This window comes from Lasiodiplodia theobromae (genome assembly GCF_012971845.1).
Source record: "Lasiodiplodia theobromae strain AM2As chromosome Unknown scaffold_14, whole genome shotgun sequence".
Taxonomy (NCBI): domain Eukaryota; kingdom Fungi; phylum Ascomycota; class Dothideomycetes; order Botryosphaeriales; family Botryosphaeriaceae; genus Lasiodiplodia; species Lasiodiplodia theobromae.
Window position 1 is genome coordinate 14,887 of NW_023336344.1, and position 13,799 is coordinate 28,685.

The 13,799-nt window shown below is 54.8% G+C and overlaps 6 protein-coding genes across 6 annotated transcripts; 4 read left to right on the forward strand and 2 right to left on the reverse strand.

Annotated features, from left to right (window-relative positions):
* Positions 1–364: 364 nt before the first annotated feature.
* LTHEOB_5077 (High affinity methionine permease) lies at positions 365–2,092 on the forward strand (the record flags this gene model as incomplete). The annotated part of the gene is made up of 3 exons (XM_035514182.1): positions 365–447; positions 627–886; positions 939–2,092. The coding sequence occupies 3 exons, from the start codon at positions 365–367 to the stop codon at positions 2,090–2,092; spliced, it is 1,497 nt and encodes a 498-aa protein (XP_035373945.1).
* A 244-nt stretch (positions 2,093–2,336) lies between these two features.
* Positions 2,337–3,712, reverse strand: LTHEOB_5078 (alcohol dehydrogenase; the record flags this gene model as incomplete). The annotated part of the gene is made up of 3 exons (XM_035514183.1): positions 2,337–2,843; positions 2,914–3,371; positions 3,478–3,712. 3 exons carry the CDS (start codon positions 3,710–3,712, stop codon positions 2,337–2,339), a joined length of 1,200 nt encoding a protein of 399 aa, XP_035373946.1.
* A 1,164-nt stretch (positions 3,713–4,876) lies between these two features.
* Positions 4,877–6,868, forward strand: LTHEOB_5079 (AMP-dependent synthetase/ligase; the record flags this gene model as incomplete). The annotated part of the gene is made up of 4 exons (XM_035514184.1): positions 4,877–4,994; positions 5,045–5,756; positions 5,826–6,372; positions 6,524–6,868. The coding sequence occupies 4 exons, from the start codon at positions 4,877–4,879 to the stop codon at positions 6,866–6,868; spliced, it is 1,722 nt and encodes a 573-aa protein (XP_035373947.1).
* Positions 6,869–8,223: 1,355 nt separating this feature from the next.
* LTHEOB_5080 (alcohol dehydrogenase) lies at positions 8,224–9,568 on the forward strand (the record flags this gene model as incomplete). The annotated part of the gene is made up of 3 exons (XM_035514186.1): positions 8,224–9,278; positions 9,331–9,419; positions 9,483–9,568. The coding sequence occupies 3 exons, from the start codon at positions 8,224–8,226 to the stop codon at positions 9,566–9,568; spliced, it is 1,230 nt and encodes a 409-aa protein (XP_035373948.1).
* Positions 9,569–10,717: 1,149 nt separating this feature from the next.
* LTHEOB_5081 (uncharacterized protein) lies at positions 10,718–11,589 on the reverse strand (the record flags this gene model as incomplete). The annotated part of the gene is made up of 2 exons (XM_035514187.1): positions 10,718–10,954; positions 11,005–11,589. 2 exons carry the CDS (start codon positions 11,587–11,589, stop codon positions 10,718–10,720), a joined length of 822 nt encoding a protein of 273 aa, XP_035373949.1.
* An 835-nt stretch (positions 11,590–12,424) lies between these two features.
* Positions 12,425–12,904, forward strand: LTHEOB_5082 (uncharacterized protein; the record flags this gene model as incomplete). Its single annotated transcript, XM_035514188.1, has 2 exons — positions 12,425–12,536; positions 12,594–12,904. 2 exons carry the CDS (start codon positions 12,425–12,427, stop codon positions 12,902–12,904), a joined length of 423 nt encoding a protein of 140 aa, XP_035373950.1.
* Positions 12,905–13,799: the final 895 nt, after the last annotated feature.

Sequence of the window (13,799 nt, forward strand, 5' to 3'; positions counted from 1 at the left end):
CTCGCGTGCTGCGAACCCAGTCTGCGAAATCCCAGGTGGCGGGTACACCATCTGGAGGTCGGGGCTCTCATACGTGCTCCCGTACCACGGCAGGCTAGCACGCAATCGTTGGCGTGCCTTCGCAATCACATAAGCCCATGGCGATATCTACCCTCGCTGCCGCGCCAACCCGAGACCCTCATCGTCATGCGCAGCACCCATTTCGCGTTTGTAATCATGCGGTACACGGCCTTGCTGGTCCATATCTCCCAACCTTCCGCCATGCTTCTAACCGCCAGGCTCCCTCCCCCTCCTCTCTTCGATGAGCAGGTTGGTGCAGCACACTCATAGCACGCTTGCCTAAAAATATCTCATTCCAGCTACCATGTCGGTCCGCACAGCGCTCAAGAATTCAAAGTCCTTCCACGAGAACTATGGCACCGTCGGAGAGACATCTTCTTCCGAAGAGTCAGTGGTGGAAATCGATGCCAACGACGGCACGCCTACCGCTGGAGAGCTTGCTCTTGAAGAATCAGCAGCAGGAGGACTAGGACGTCATCTGGGCCTGTTCTCCACAACCTTCCTGATGCACGTCCCCCATGCAGCTCCCCTCGTCCTCCTCGAAGCTAACTTTATTTCGTCCACAGCATCGGCAGGATAATCGGAACTGGCATTTTCTCCACGCCGTCTTCCATCACCGACAGCGTAGGAAGTGTCGGCGCGGCGCTCTTGCTATGGGTTTTCGGGTTGGCGCTATCGTTCGCCGGCCTGTTCATCTGGCTGGAGTTGGGATGCATGATCCCCCGTAGCGGAGGTTCGAAGGTCTACCTCGAAGCTGCCTATAAGCGACCAAAGCTGCTTGCCACTGTCGTTTTCGCGTTCCAGGCCGTCCTGCTTGGATTCACAGGTATGCAGTGTTCCCCTTAAAAAAATGTCTTGAGTGCTAACTTGGAGTAAAGCATCCGGCTGTATCATATTTGCCTCCAACATCCTCGTCGCCACCGGGCACACGGCCACGGAATGGCAGAAGCGCAGCATCGCCCTTGGCGTCATCACCTTTGTGACGGTGCTGCACACCTTTCTGCCCAAGCTCGGCGTGCGCGGCATGAACTTCATCGGGCTGATCAAGATCTTCACCCTCCTCTTCATCGTCATCACGGGCTGGGTCGTGCTGTCCGGCGGCGCGCCGCGCGTGTCCGACCCGCACGCCTCCTTCCGGCACGCCTTCGAGGGCAGCGCGACGAGCGGCAACCTGTACGCGACGGCGCTCTTCAAAGTCCTCAACTCCTATGCAGGCTGGTCCAACGCGGCCAACGTCCTCAACGAAGTCCGCAACCCCGTCCGCACGCTCAAAATCGCCGGCCCGCTCGGCCTCTCAGCCTGCGGCATCCTCTACCTCCTCGCCAACGTCTCCTACTTCGCCGCAGCAACACCAGCCGAGATCTCGCACAGCGGCGTCACCGTCGCGTCGTTCTTCATGTCCAAAGTCTTCGGCGCCGCCGCCGCACGAGCGCTGAGCGTGCTAGTCGCCCTATCAGCGCTAGGCAACGTCATGACCGTAACGTTCGCGCAGTCGCGTGTGAACCAGGAACTGGCCAAGGAAGGCGTGCTGCCGTACGCATCCTTCTGGGCGTCGTCGTGGCCGCTGGGCTCGCCCGGCGCGGGCCTGCTGCTGCACTTCGTGCCCTCGTTCCTCGTCATCGTCGCCGTGCCCTTCGGCGACGCCTACGCCTTCATCCTCGACGTCGAGGGCTACCCCGGCAGCGTCATGAACTTCCTCGTCGTCCTCGCCTTCTTCTGGCTGCGCTACGCCGCCCCCCGCGCCCACCGCCCCTTCCGCTGCTGGTGGCCTGTCGCTGTGTTCTACCTCGCCGCCCAGTGCTTCTTGCTCGTCGCGCCGTTCTTGCGGCCGCCTGGTGGCAAGGGCGATACTAGTTTGCCGTACTGGCTGTATCCGATCGTGGGCATTGCGGTGCTGCTGGGCGGCGTGCTGTATTGGGCTGTGTGGTGGAAGATCTTGCCGTGGAAGGGGAAGTATACCCTGGTTCCTGAGCACGAGAGACTTGCTGATGGGACGAGGGTTGTTGTGTATAAGAAGGTGCGGAAGGAGTAGTTGATTGCTTTTTCTGGGCTCTATGGTTCATAAACGGAATGCTGTAGACTTTGAGACTGTCACGATGTATGAAAGCGATAGCTTTTTTTGTTCCCGAATGCTTTTAAAAGGCTTGAAGTGGTGTCACCCCTGATGATGAGATGGGCCCCTAAAATCTCATTCAGCCCTCAATTCGCTTTCCAAATTTCTCACTCATGCCTTCGCTGCCCTTATACAGAGCTTCCATCCGAGTCACGACCCAATCTCACCACACAATGATGGGTTTCACCACACTACCGCTACCCATGACATTGACAGCGCTCTCGAAATCCGCAATGTCAAAGAACTGCACCAGCTTCTCCACCGGAAAGACGCCGTCCCGCCACCACTTGATCATCTGCGGGATGTACTCGGCGGGGCGGCTGTGGCCCTGGACAGCGCCGAAGTACTGCTTGCCGCTGACCATGAAGCTCTGCATGTGGATGGACAAGTGGGCGTCGGGCATGCCAGTGCCGACCTGGATGACCTTGCCCATGTAGCGCGTGAAGTCGATCTGGGCGGCGACGAGCGGCGGGTGCGCGCTGGTGTCGATCGAGACGGTCGCACCGTGGCCGTCGCTCGAGGCGGCGCGTACGGCGGCGACCAGGTCCGCGTTGGAGGTAAAGGTGCTGGTGTTGATGACGTGCGTTGCGCCGAGCGACTTCGCCAGGTCCAGCCGCGACTGCACGCGGTCTATGCCGATGATGTTCTTGCAGCCTTGGTTCTTCGCGGCCTGAATACATCTCCTTGTAAGAATAAAGTATAGGCAAGTACGAGGCTGGTACCAATGGCCTACTACTTACCATTACAGCCGCTAGCCCCACGCCGCCCATGCCCACCACCGCAACCTCATCGTCCTTTCCGCATTTTGCGACGTTCACGATCGTCCCGCTGCCCGTCTGCAAGCCGCATCCCAGCGGCGCCAGGAGCTTCAGGTCGTCACGCTCGAGGCCCAGACCGGCTACATTCACAACGCACTTGTCGCTGACGACCGTGTGTTTGGCGAAGCTAGACTGCCCGAAGAAGCGGCCGCCGATAGTCGGGTTTCCCTGCTGTTGTCCTTCCCCGCCTTCCTTGCCACCAGCATTATCAGAGAAGACGGGCTCGCCCATAAAGTTGATTTCGAAGAAGGTCTTGCAGTGCGACGGCGGACCGGTGCGGCAGACATGGCATGTGCCGCAGTAGGAGAAGGATAGCAGTACCGGGTCGCCCGGCGCGACGCCTGTCACGGCGCTGCCAACGCGACGCACGTAGCCGGAGCCTGTTTCGTCGTTGTAGCTCGCGTCAGTAGTGGGGCATTGGTCGACGACCGGACACGAACGACGGTTCCGGTCTTGTTCAGACTTGGAATTGGCGGTTCACCACACCTTCGTGTCCCAGGACTCGTGGGTAGTAGACGGCGGGCACGCCCTTGTCGTCTGGCGTGTTGCCGCAGTGCAGGTCCGTGTGGCAGATGCCCGATGCGACGATTTCGACGACGACCTCGTCGGGCTTAAGCGCGCGGAGCGTCACGTCCTCGACGGCCCATTTGCCTTGGGAGAAGGGGCCGCGGGAAACGAGAGCCTGGGTGGTGATGGGCGAGGTATCGTCGACAGCTGCCATGGCGAGGTACGGCGCGGAAGTGGGGCAGGATGACGGCGGAATGCTCTCAATGAGCTGTGCGAGCAATGGAGAAATGGCGTCTCAAGGCGGTTCCTGATGTATGGCGTGCAGGAGCAGGAAGCGATCCATAGTCGGCAGTCTTATCCAGCAATTGTCGGCGTTGGCCGCTAGATATCCTATCAATGGGCGGGGAGACGCGGGGCATGCAAGGCGCGCGCCGCCGGCTTCAGCAAAGAACGGAAGGAGCTCTACTGCCCAGCGCCAAGACGCTATTTATGGACCCTGGCATCGGCGCTAATATGCGCACACAGCTTCTACAGCTTATACTTCACTCGCAATCATTATTTCTGAAGCGAACGGCTTCAAGTGTAGCTGCTACTGCGGAAGCCATTCTCCTCGTATTCTGAACACCAATCATGAAAGGCACCACAAACACGAAGATTGGAAGAAAAATATCGGCTCAAGTATTAGAACAAACCCCACCAACATCCTGTACAAGATGGGCGAACATATCTTTCCAGCCAGCACCGATACTGTTGGCACTTCTCCGTGTGAAAGTTTCAGGTTCTCTGTTACACGATCTAGATTCCTGCAGGATTACTTTTATCCCTGCATGAATCCCGCCAGCTCAGCCGGTCAGAGCGTTTTGACTCGAAAAGCCTCCACCACGGCAGCCTCGGAAGTGCCGCTGATTCAACACTGGCTGCTTACTCGAACCCCTCCAACCAACCGAACCACGCCTCAACCACATGTCCACGAACAGCTTCTTGAGCGATATTTTAAGATGCGGTATCGCCAGGAAAAAAGAAAGAAAACTTTCAAGTTTCATTGACGGGCAGGACTGGGTGGTTAAGAGCTGCACGGTGCTTCTCAATTAGGACCGAATCACGTACGACAGATGACGCATCCCCCTGACTGCAACATCCACAATCTATGCGATCGTCATGCAGCTCATCAAACTGTAGATGCATTTAAGCGTGCGCATTCTGCATCAGATACCCGGGCCTATAGCCGGCTTAAATCCGCGGCTTTGCACTGTCTTTGCGGAGAATGCGGGGTGCATTTAGAGGCCAGGGTCCCGAGGTCTGAAGCTTGTTTCGCTTTTTTTCCCAAGTATCCATCCCCATCCCCTTGACTTTTGGATTTTCTGGATCCTTACCAACAATGGCTCCGCAATCAAATGTCATGGCTACTGTCTTCGAAAAGACGCCCGAGGGCACCATCTATCGCTCTCCTGCCGAATATTCTATCCCAGACTTGGATATTCTGACACTCCTGTTTGGTACGCATTGACCCGGTTCCTATTAAACCCAAATTCTAACATGTCAACAGATTCTCCACACTCGTCTGCGACAGAAGAGGCACCCCTCCATGTCTCCGCTGCCAATCCAAATCATCTCGTTACGAAATCCCAAGCTCGCATCCTTACCAAGCAAACCGGCTATGCACTACGAAACCACTTCGGTATCGGCGCTTCCGGCCCCGGCAAAGACGTCGTGACTTGCATCTCCACCGGCCACCACCTTCTCCCCATGGCCTTCTACGGAGTCATTTGTGCTGGAGGTGTCTTCTCCGCCGCGAGCCCTTCAGCCACACCGGCCGACCTCGCCCGGCAGCTGCGCCAAGGCGACAGCAACCTACTTATCTGCAACGAAGACACTAAACCCATCGCCATCGCCGCTGCGAAAGACGTTGGCCTCCCCTCTGACCGCATCCTCGTGATTTCAAACGGGGGTGAATACGCCCTCAACCGAGCCTCGGACGGTAAAAATGTGATCAGCCAAGGGAGCCTGGAATGGCCGGTCATTACGAACAAGAAGGAGCTGGAAGAGAGCCTCATCATCCTGATCTACTCGTCCGGCACCACGGGCCTGCCCAAGGGCGTGAAGCTCTCCCACGCCAACGTCGTCGCCGAAGCTGCCACTGCCCTCGACCCCTGGAAGGCGTACAACGCGGAAAACAATCCAAACTTCAGGTACCGCACGCTCGCCCACCTACCAACCGCGCACATCGCCGGCATCCAGGGCTACCTGATCAATCCAATGTGAGTCCACTCTCCAGATCCTCTTGCACACACACGAACACTCGAAACTAACGAACCCACCACCCACAGCTACATGGGCGGCACCGTCTACTGGATGCCAAAGTTCGACTTCCCGCAGTTCCTGGAGTACAACAAGAAATACGCCATCACGGCCTTCTTCACCGTGCCGCCCATCTGGCTGGCCATCGCCAAGCACCCGGCCGTGACGGACCAGTTCGACACGCTCGAGCACGCCGTCAGCGGCGCCGCCCCGCTCGGCAAGGACCTGCAGCTGGCCGCCAGCAAGAAGCTCGGCCGCGGCCGCACCATGATCTTCCAGACCTGGGGCTTGAGCGAGACCACCGGCAGCATCACCCTCCTGCCCAACGGCACCCAGGACACGTCCGGCAGCGTCGCCTGCCTGATCGCCAACCACACGGCCCGCCTGGTCGACGACGAGGGCCGCGACGTCGAGCCGGGGCAGCCGGGAGAGGTGCTGGTTCGGGGTCCTGTCGTGACGAAGGGGTATCATAAGAACGACGAGGCGAATGCGGAGGCGTTTCGGGACGGGTGGTTCTGCACGGGGGATATTGCTGTGTTTAAGGACGGCAAGTTTTATATCGTGGATCGGAAGAAGGTGGGTTTGGATTTGCATTTTCCTCTCCTCTCCATTCTCCTTTTTTCTTCCTTTTTTCCTCCCCGATATTCTTCTTCTCTTTCCGTCTCACATCTCTTTCCTTCAAATTTCCCCGATTCCCATCATCGCTAACCCGTCTTCCCCCGCACAGGAACTCATCAAATACAAAGGCCTCCAAGTCGCCCCCGCCGAGCTCGAGGCCCTGCTGCTCGCCCACCCGGCCATCCTCGACGCCGCCGTCATCGGCGTGTCGGCCGAAGGCACCGAGGTTCCGCGCGCCTACGTCGTCGTCGCCCAAGGAAACCAGAAAACCCCGTCCATTTCGGCCAAGCAGATCCAGGAGTACGTCGCGCAGAACGTGTCCGACTACAAGCGCCTGCGGGGCGGCGTCACCTTCGTCGAGGCCATCCCGAAGAGCCCGTCCGGCAAGATTCTGCGCAAGGATTTGAGGGAGCTGGCGAAGAGGGAGGCGCTCGAAACGAAGGCGAAGCTTTGATTGGGGGGGGGGGGGGGGGCCGGTGGGGGGGGGGGGGGGGGGGGGCCAGTATGATGGTGGGTGCGGGTGGGGAAAGCTTGGATGCGGGTTTGTTCCGATTCAGTCGTTGGAGAGAGTGGCTGTTTTGCAATGAAGGGTGGTGCTCTTTTTCGGTTTTTTGTTTTGTACAGAGACGCTGTTACAGAGACGTTGTCAGACTCATCAGAGACTACAGGTAGAGAAGAGATGGCTGTAATGAGATACCGTCTTGTTGAAGATATTTCGAATCCTCGCGTAACAGGAGCCTACTAGCTTCGATTTACATTTGCATGTCCTTGAACTTTCACATGCTCCAGGGCGATGGAAAGGAACATAGATTTGTAGGCCATGATGCAGTCTATCAGATACATAACCAATCAGCATTCTAAAAATACGTGAGGACGAAGGGTTTTCGTTTTGAGGCATGGTTCGAAGATTCCTCCAGCAGCTTATCTTATCAGCCCGCAGCCGCGAGTCTACAAAACGTTAGCACAGCCCCACCACGGGCAAAAAAAAAACGCAAAACGTACAACAGCCGGGATTCCCCAATGGTCACCCACTTGAGTACTAATCGGCCGGTTCGCAGCTTAAGTACGGCTGAGCGGACGGGAAGCCCTGCATTCTGCGACCTATGGTCGTACGTGACAGAATAGGTTGTTAATTGCCCTTATAATCTACTCATTTTTTTGTTAGTACACATTCTCGATTGTAACTGCTGATGTCGGTCTGAACGTACCCACCAAACCACAGACCCAACTATCGATTGGAATGTGGCCCATTTAAAATATATATAGTCTTTTCATTCTATCGTCCCGTACCTCGTGTCCTTCGTCGATTCCATAGATTTGTTCTCTGCCTTTGCAGTCGCTGTTCTCCTACAGAACTCCTAACTTATTAGAACCTCGGCTAGTTCTCCCGTGCCCTGTGGGCCTGTCTCTCGTGCGGGCCTTGGTATTAGTAAATAATCCTGCAGGCGCCGTATCATCCTGCGTCCGATGTTCCCATGGGGGTCTTCTGCCCTTAGGGTCATAAAGCCCGTATGCCTACAGGTACGTAAGTTAAATCAATTATTCAAGCAAGCAATCAATTAGTCTACTAAACTGGTAACTATCTACACAACGCGCCAGTGGAGATAGAGTGGAATATATATTCCTGACAGTCTATGTCATTTTGAATACTGGGGCCGGAATTTAAAATTCCGCATCACGATAAGAGATGACTGCAGCAAGGATCACCTCCCTGATCAAGTCGCAAAGCTCATAGGTAAGCGTGATTTTCTTATAGTATAGAGGACGACCTGTCTTAGCCCGCTCGACCTGGACCCTGGATCCAGAACAATGACAGTCAGCGCAAGATTGGACCAGATGGTGACAGAAGCGCAAGTCAACTGCCCTTCAAAGCTTGAATGTAACATTCAGGATGGTAAATCAACAACGAAATCTACAGCGTCCGGTCTCTGGCTTCCCTCGACGCAGAAAGCCGTCATCACCCCGGAAATGGGCCGAACTCTCAACCTCTCAGTGCACGAAATCCCAGTCCGGCCTCCTACTTCGACGGAAGCTGTGGTCAAGATATTCTACACGGGCCTTTGCCGTAGCGTGAGTTCTGAATACCAAGCAAGCAAGTGCATAATTGACGTTGGAAAGGATGCTTGCTTCTCCATCGGACCCGAGCCCGGGTTCCCGAAACACAACCACATCGCAGGCCACGAAGGCATCGGACAAGTCATCCAGTCGCACGACCCCTCTCTCGTCGGTCGAACGGTCGGCATACGCTATCTGGGCGCGACGTGCGGCTCTTGTGCCTACTGTCTCAGCGGGCTGCCCACATCCTGCCCGGGCCAGCTCAACGCTCCGAAACACATCGCGGGCACGTTCCAGGAATACGCCACGGTGCCGACGTCGTGCCTGGTGGCACTGCCAGACGGGATTCTTCTGTCCGATCCAGCAGCCGCCTGCGGTGCCCTCTGCGCCGCGCTCTGCTCCGGATCGGCCGCGCTGACGGCGCTGCGAGCCGCTCGCGTCCATGCGGGCAGCATCGTCGTCGTTGCGGGCGTGGCCGGCGCCATCGGCCATCTGGCGGGCGCCATGGCGCGGCGCGTCTTCGGTGCCCGCGTCGTCGGCATCGATCTGGGGTGGAAGTGTGACTTGCTGCGGCAGAAACAACACCATGAACAGTACGCCGACGTCCTGCTGGATGCCGCCGCCGCCGCCGCTACCGGCCAGGAATGGTCTGATTTCGAGGCACGCCTGGTTCGGGCGTGCACGCGGCTGAGGCCGGACAAAGCGTTGGCTCGGGCGGCTGATGCTGTCGTGGTTTGTGCCAGCTCGGAATCGGCGTTTCAGAATCTGGACAAGTACGTCTGCGATGGAGGGCGAATCGTGTGCGTTGGGTGAGTAACGGTTGACTTGTTCTACCGTAACAATGCTGACTGAAAGCCCTAGGGTGCCTCGAAATCTTGTTCTCTCCATTTCGATACATGCGCTTGTGGAACGAAATCTCCACTTGACTGGGAATTTGATGGGCGACCATTGTGCGTCGCTGGAGGTCATGGGCTATATAAGCACGGGTTTGATTCAACCGCTAATCACCAAAGTAACTCTCGAAGATATTCCGGATCAGATGCAGCGTATGGTCGACTGCAAATCTATCGGCAAGATCGTGGCTCGAATCGGAGGCTGATCGGGGCGGTGCCACGGAGAACCTCTTGAAAATGTGGTTGATTAAGTAATAGGAAACTTGAAATTATACAATATCGTCATTCATGCAGTCCCACTGGAATTCGTCAAGGAAAGAGAAATCAAGCTGATCAAAGTCTGGAGCAGGCATCAGGTGAAGCATGTCGGTGCCATCGGCCAGGAAACTGCGGTTGAATTCAGCTCTCGTGGCCGAAGATTCCGCTTCCGCCAGATGATTATTTGATGCGTCATACTGCTGAGAAGCTCCGTGTCGTATCCCGTTGGCTTCCCCTCCCCCCACAGCACATGTTTCTTCGCCTCGAACACTTCGATATCCATCCAAAGACTGGAACCGGTCTTGCAAAACCTTTCTGAGCGTTTCCCAAAATCCTCGGGCTGGTGTCCACGAGTCAGAGAGCTCTCGAAGGGTTGACATACAGGATCTTAGATCCCTAGATATGTCGTTGGTCCTATCAATTTTCTCTGAGCATCCCAGGAAGAGTCTCACAAGAACAGCCGTCAGGGTGCAATGCGTCGCTGTCAAAGGGCTGCGTCGAAAGCTTCCGAAAGCCTCACGATATCGCTCCCCGAGAAGGCAGATGTTCGTTGCCGCTTCGTGACATAAAGAGGAGGCTCGTTCTCTCAAGTCGCTGTACGATGCGTCTTGGGCTTCCAGCCCATGTGAGAAATCATTACGCCTTCGAGGTAGGAATGGCTTCGCTAGCAAGATAATAGACGTATAGTAGACCATGTTTAGAATGTAGGCATGGGGCGAAGCATTGACTTGCTCGGGCCTGTCGCTCAGCTTGACCTTGAGCTCTTTCGGCAGGGAAAAGAACCACCCTCTCAGCGAAAGAACACAAGAGTCGAAGAACATGCGTTTCTCTGCGTCCAGCGTCGCTCTTCTCGGAGTGTACCTTGGATAAGAGAGTAAGCATTTCAAGTGATTCAATCAGATGTGAATGCCTCACAGGGTAGTCAGAATTTCCTCCAAAATTCGACACTGCGTGCTCAACTCTCGTAAGAGTGATTCTAGGAAGACGGTTCTGGAGCCTTCCATGGGATTCGGTCTCGAAGAAAAGCCGGTAGGTAGAGGTACAGATCCTTGAAAATCCTGTATCAAAGTTCTTGTTAGAGGTATCGGGCTCGATTCTCAAAGAGTGCTGACTGGTGGTGTTACCAGCATAGTGCACACTCGGCCCGTGTAGCTGGCCCACAGCTTATCGGAACAGTACAAGGTCCAGTAGATCTGACGTCGAAGGCGAATCTCTTCTGGGGTTAGATGACTGGAGCCGATCACGACGGTAGAGTCCATGTTCAACCCCATGTCGAGCATCAACCGAATTGCCATACCATGATGGAGCCAGCCGGAAGCATCGGATCCAATAGCCTGGGACATTAGTCAGAGGTGGTAGACCTATTACAGCATCGAAGACTTACGACGTATACAATGGCCATGATGGCAAGCGACTGTATCGTGGTAATGCTGGGCCATTTGAGGTCGAAATGCAACAGTGTTTCGGCATGTTCGAGAAAGACCAAACCGGCCGTATTGGCATCTTTCAAATCGCTTCTGACTTCAGGTCTGTCTGACCATCTCGAAGCAATTGCAAGAATGCAATAGAGAAGCAAGGGGCTGAAGTAGCGTCCATTGCCTTGCTTGCTATTCCGGAATAGTGCCTCGTCTACTACCTGAAACCATGGCTGCTCCCATTCAAAGTATACATCGATGAGATGATCCACAAGCTCTGGTGAGAAGTCTCGCAGAGTATTCGACGCGAGTTTCTGACAATAATCATTGAAGCGCTGCTGCTGACTTTGATCTTCGACAGCAGAATCAAGGCCGCCATCATTTTCCTTGCCTAGTACTGCTGGTGCATCCTTTGGAGGCTGCAACTCCAAGCGTCCACTTGTCGGGCCGAAGAACTGCGCTTCGCTGCCGCCGCGGCTAAGGCTGCTCGATGCATCTTCTGGATACAGGGTACCTTTCAAGTCGGCACAGCTGTCGCTGAAAACCAGGGACATGTTTTCGGCTGCGAAAGAGACATTTCCTTTGGGTTCCTGCGCGCGAGCGAGCCGAGCAACAGACTCTTCGAGATCGATTGAGTGCAGCTGGATCACCTGCTCGAGGAGTTTCACTCGGTTTTGAAGAAGGGAAACGTATGACCTTGGGGCCGAGCCACGTTGATCGGCCTCGACGGTGAAGACACACGTTAGGTGGCGATCCAGACATCGAGAACACGATGGTTTTTCCCCATTGCACTACCATCCTTTAAGTTCGAACTCTTCAGCAGCCTCTGGAAACGGACTCATACCTTTGCTCGTCGGCGACGGCACTCTTGACAAGCACGAGTTGTGTATTGACTTCGAGTGGCCCCACGCTTACGCCGGGCACGGCCTGCATTATTGGACGGGCTGTTCATGGTAGATTCGCGCAAGGATTAACGGCTGAAAATAGTATTCTTCCTTTCCCACGTTTCAAAATTGTAGTAAGATGCAGAGCATCGAAAACTTTTTTAACGTAAGTTGAGGGGCAAATTTCGGGTTGGTATTTGTGAGGTGTTGGGGGTTTGCCGAAGGCGCGGTTTTAGTGGCGGAATGCAAATTCCGCTCTCAGAGGCCGGCCTTAAAGTTTGCTAGATAATCTCTTGATCTTCTACAGGCCAGTTTCGAGCAATGACGTATCTCGCATTCATGCTGAAGTCCCTAATTACTAATTGTGGGAGTCATTTAAAGGTCAAGGCCGCCCTCTTGGTTTGATGGAGCACCTGTCCTGTCGACCACTTTCAGCCCGAGCGGACTGTCATACTTTGCATCATCCAATCATTTCCACGACTCGAATTGCGTCGCACCGCTGGATATGTCTCACTTGAAGTACTATGCCTATGAGGGCCAGGGTGTGGAAAAGAGAGAAAAGTTTTCCTACAATCAAGCCGTGCGTGTCGGAGACAGGATCGAGTGCTCAGGTCAAGGTAAGTTCTATTATCTTTCGAGTCACCGCTCAAATTTCGTCGACTAATCATCTTCAGGCGGATGGGATCCGAAGACCAGTGTATTTGAGAAGGAAATAAATGCTCAGATCGATCTCGCCTTCGCCAACGTCGAGCTATGCCTGCAGGATGCGGGCGGTAAGGGCTGGTCGCAAGTTTATCGCGTCAACTCCTACCATGTGCCAATCAACAACGAGGCGCTGGCCGCAATGGTGCGAAACTTCAAGAAATACATGCCGGATCACCAGCCTCTATGGACCTGCGTCGGAGTCACCCGCCTGGGAGAAGACGACATGCGTGTGGAGATTGAAGTTGTGGCACACGACCCCGAAGGGGCAAAGAAAGCGTAGGAGGGCTATGAGAGACCAGGCTATCATGTAGTCACACAATTACATCGTGCATCCATTTTCATTGAGACTCGAACGCTACTATTCTTTAACAATGATCAAATTCGGTCTACGGGAGTGCTAGAAAGCTACGCGCAGTCATGTATCTGGATCTGGGGCCGTGGAAAATACATGATTTTCCCCGGTTAGAACGCTTCTGACCACTCACAGCCACGGCTTCTGCAAAACCGCTTGCTGAGGGACTAGAGCTCTACACGGGACGAGGCATATCCACTAGTCCGGCTTAAGCGCCAAACTCTACGGTACCTCAAAAGGATCTGCTCACGAGAGACCGAGTGGGTGCTGGTACATTGAAGGCCTGTTATTAGCACGACATTAACAAATTGGACCAAAACCAACGCTATCTTCTATAGCAGCGGCGGAATTCGTATTCCACTCTTATCTTTCGTAAGTGTCATATCTACGGGATTGAGGCCCTTTGATTATAGCATAAGAAGTCATGAGAAGAGGGAGAGGAAGGTAGATTCCGCCTTCCAATGGTTCGCTCGGCTCTAGAACTATACCGTGGACCGTGCATGTACCAGTAAAATCTGTTTCTCTTTGTCCCCACGCACTTGGCTTATCTTATCTTCTCCGGCTCTGTTGTCCGCGTTTTCTCGGAGCTGTGCAAACGCGTAAAACTATAAACTGAACGTTGATAAGGCGCTGTATTCATCACTGATTTACTAATGCAGATAAGGCAGGACAGAAATGGCTTTAAACCAAGTGGGAGGAACTTGATTGTAAGCATCGCTCTGAGATATTTACTCTCGGTGTTTAACTTAAGCAGCTCCAATAATTTCTCAAAAACGCCTTCATCAAAGATGGTCTCCTTCAGGCAGTTTGTTAGCCTTGGTGT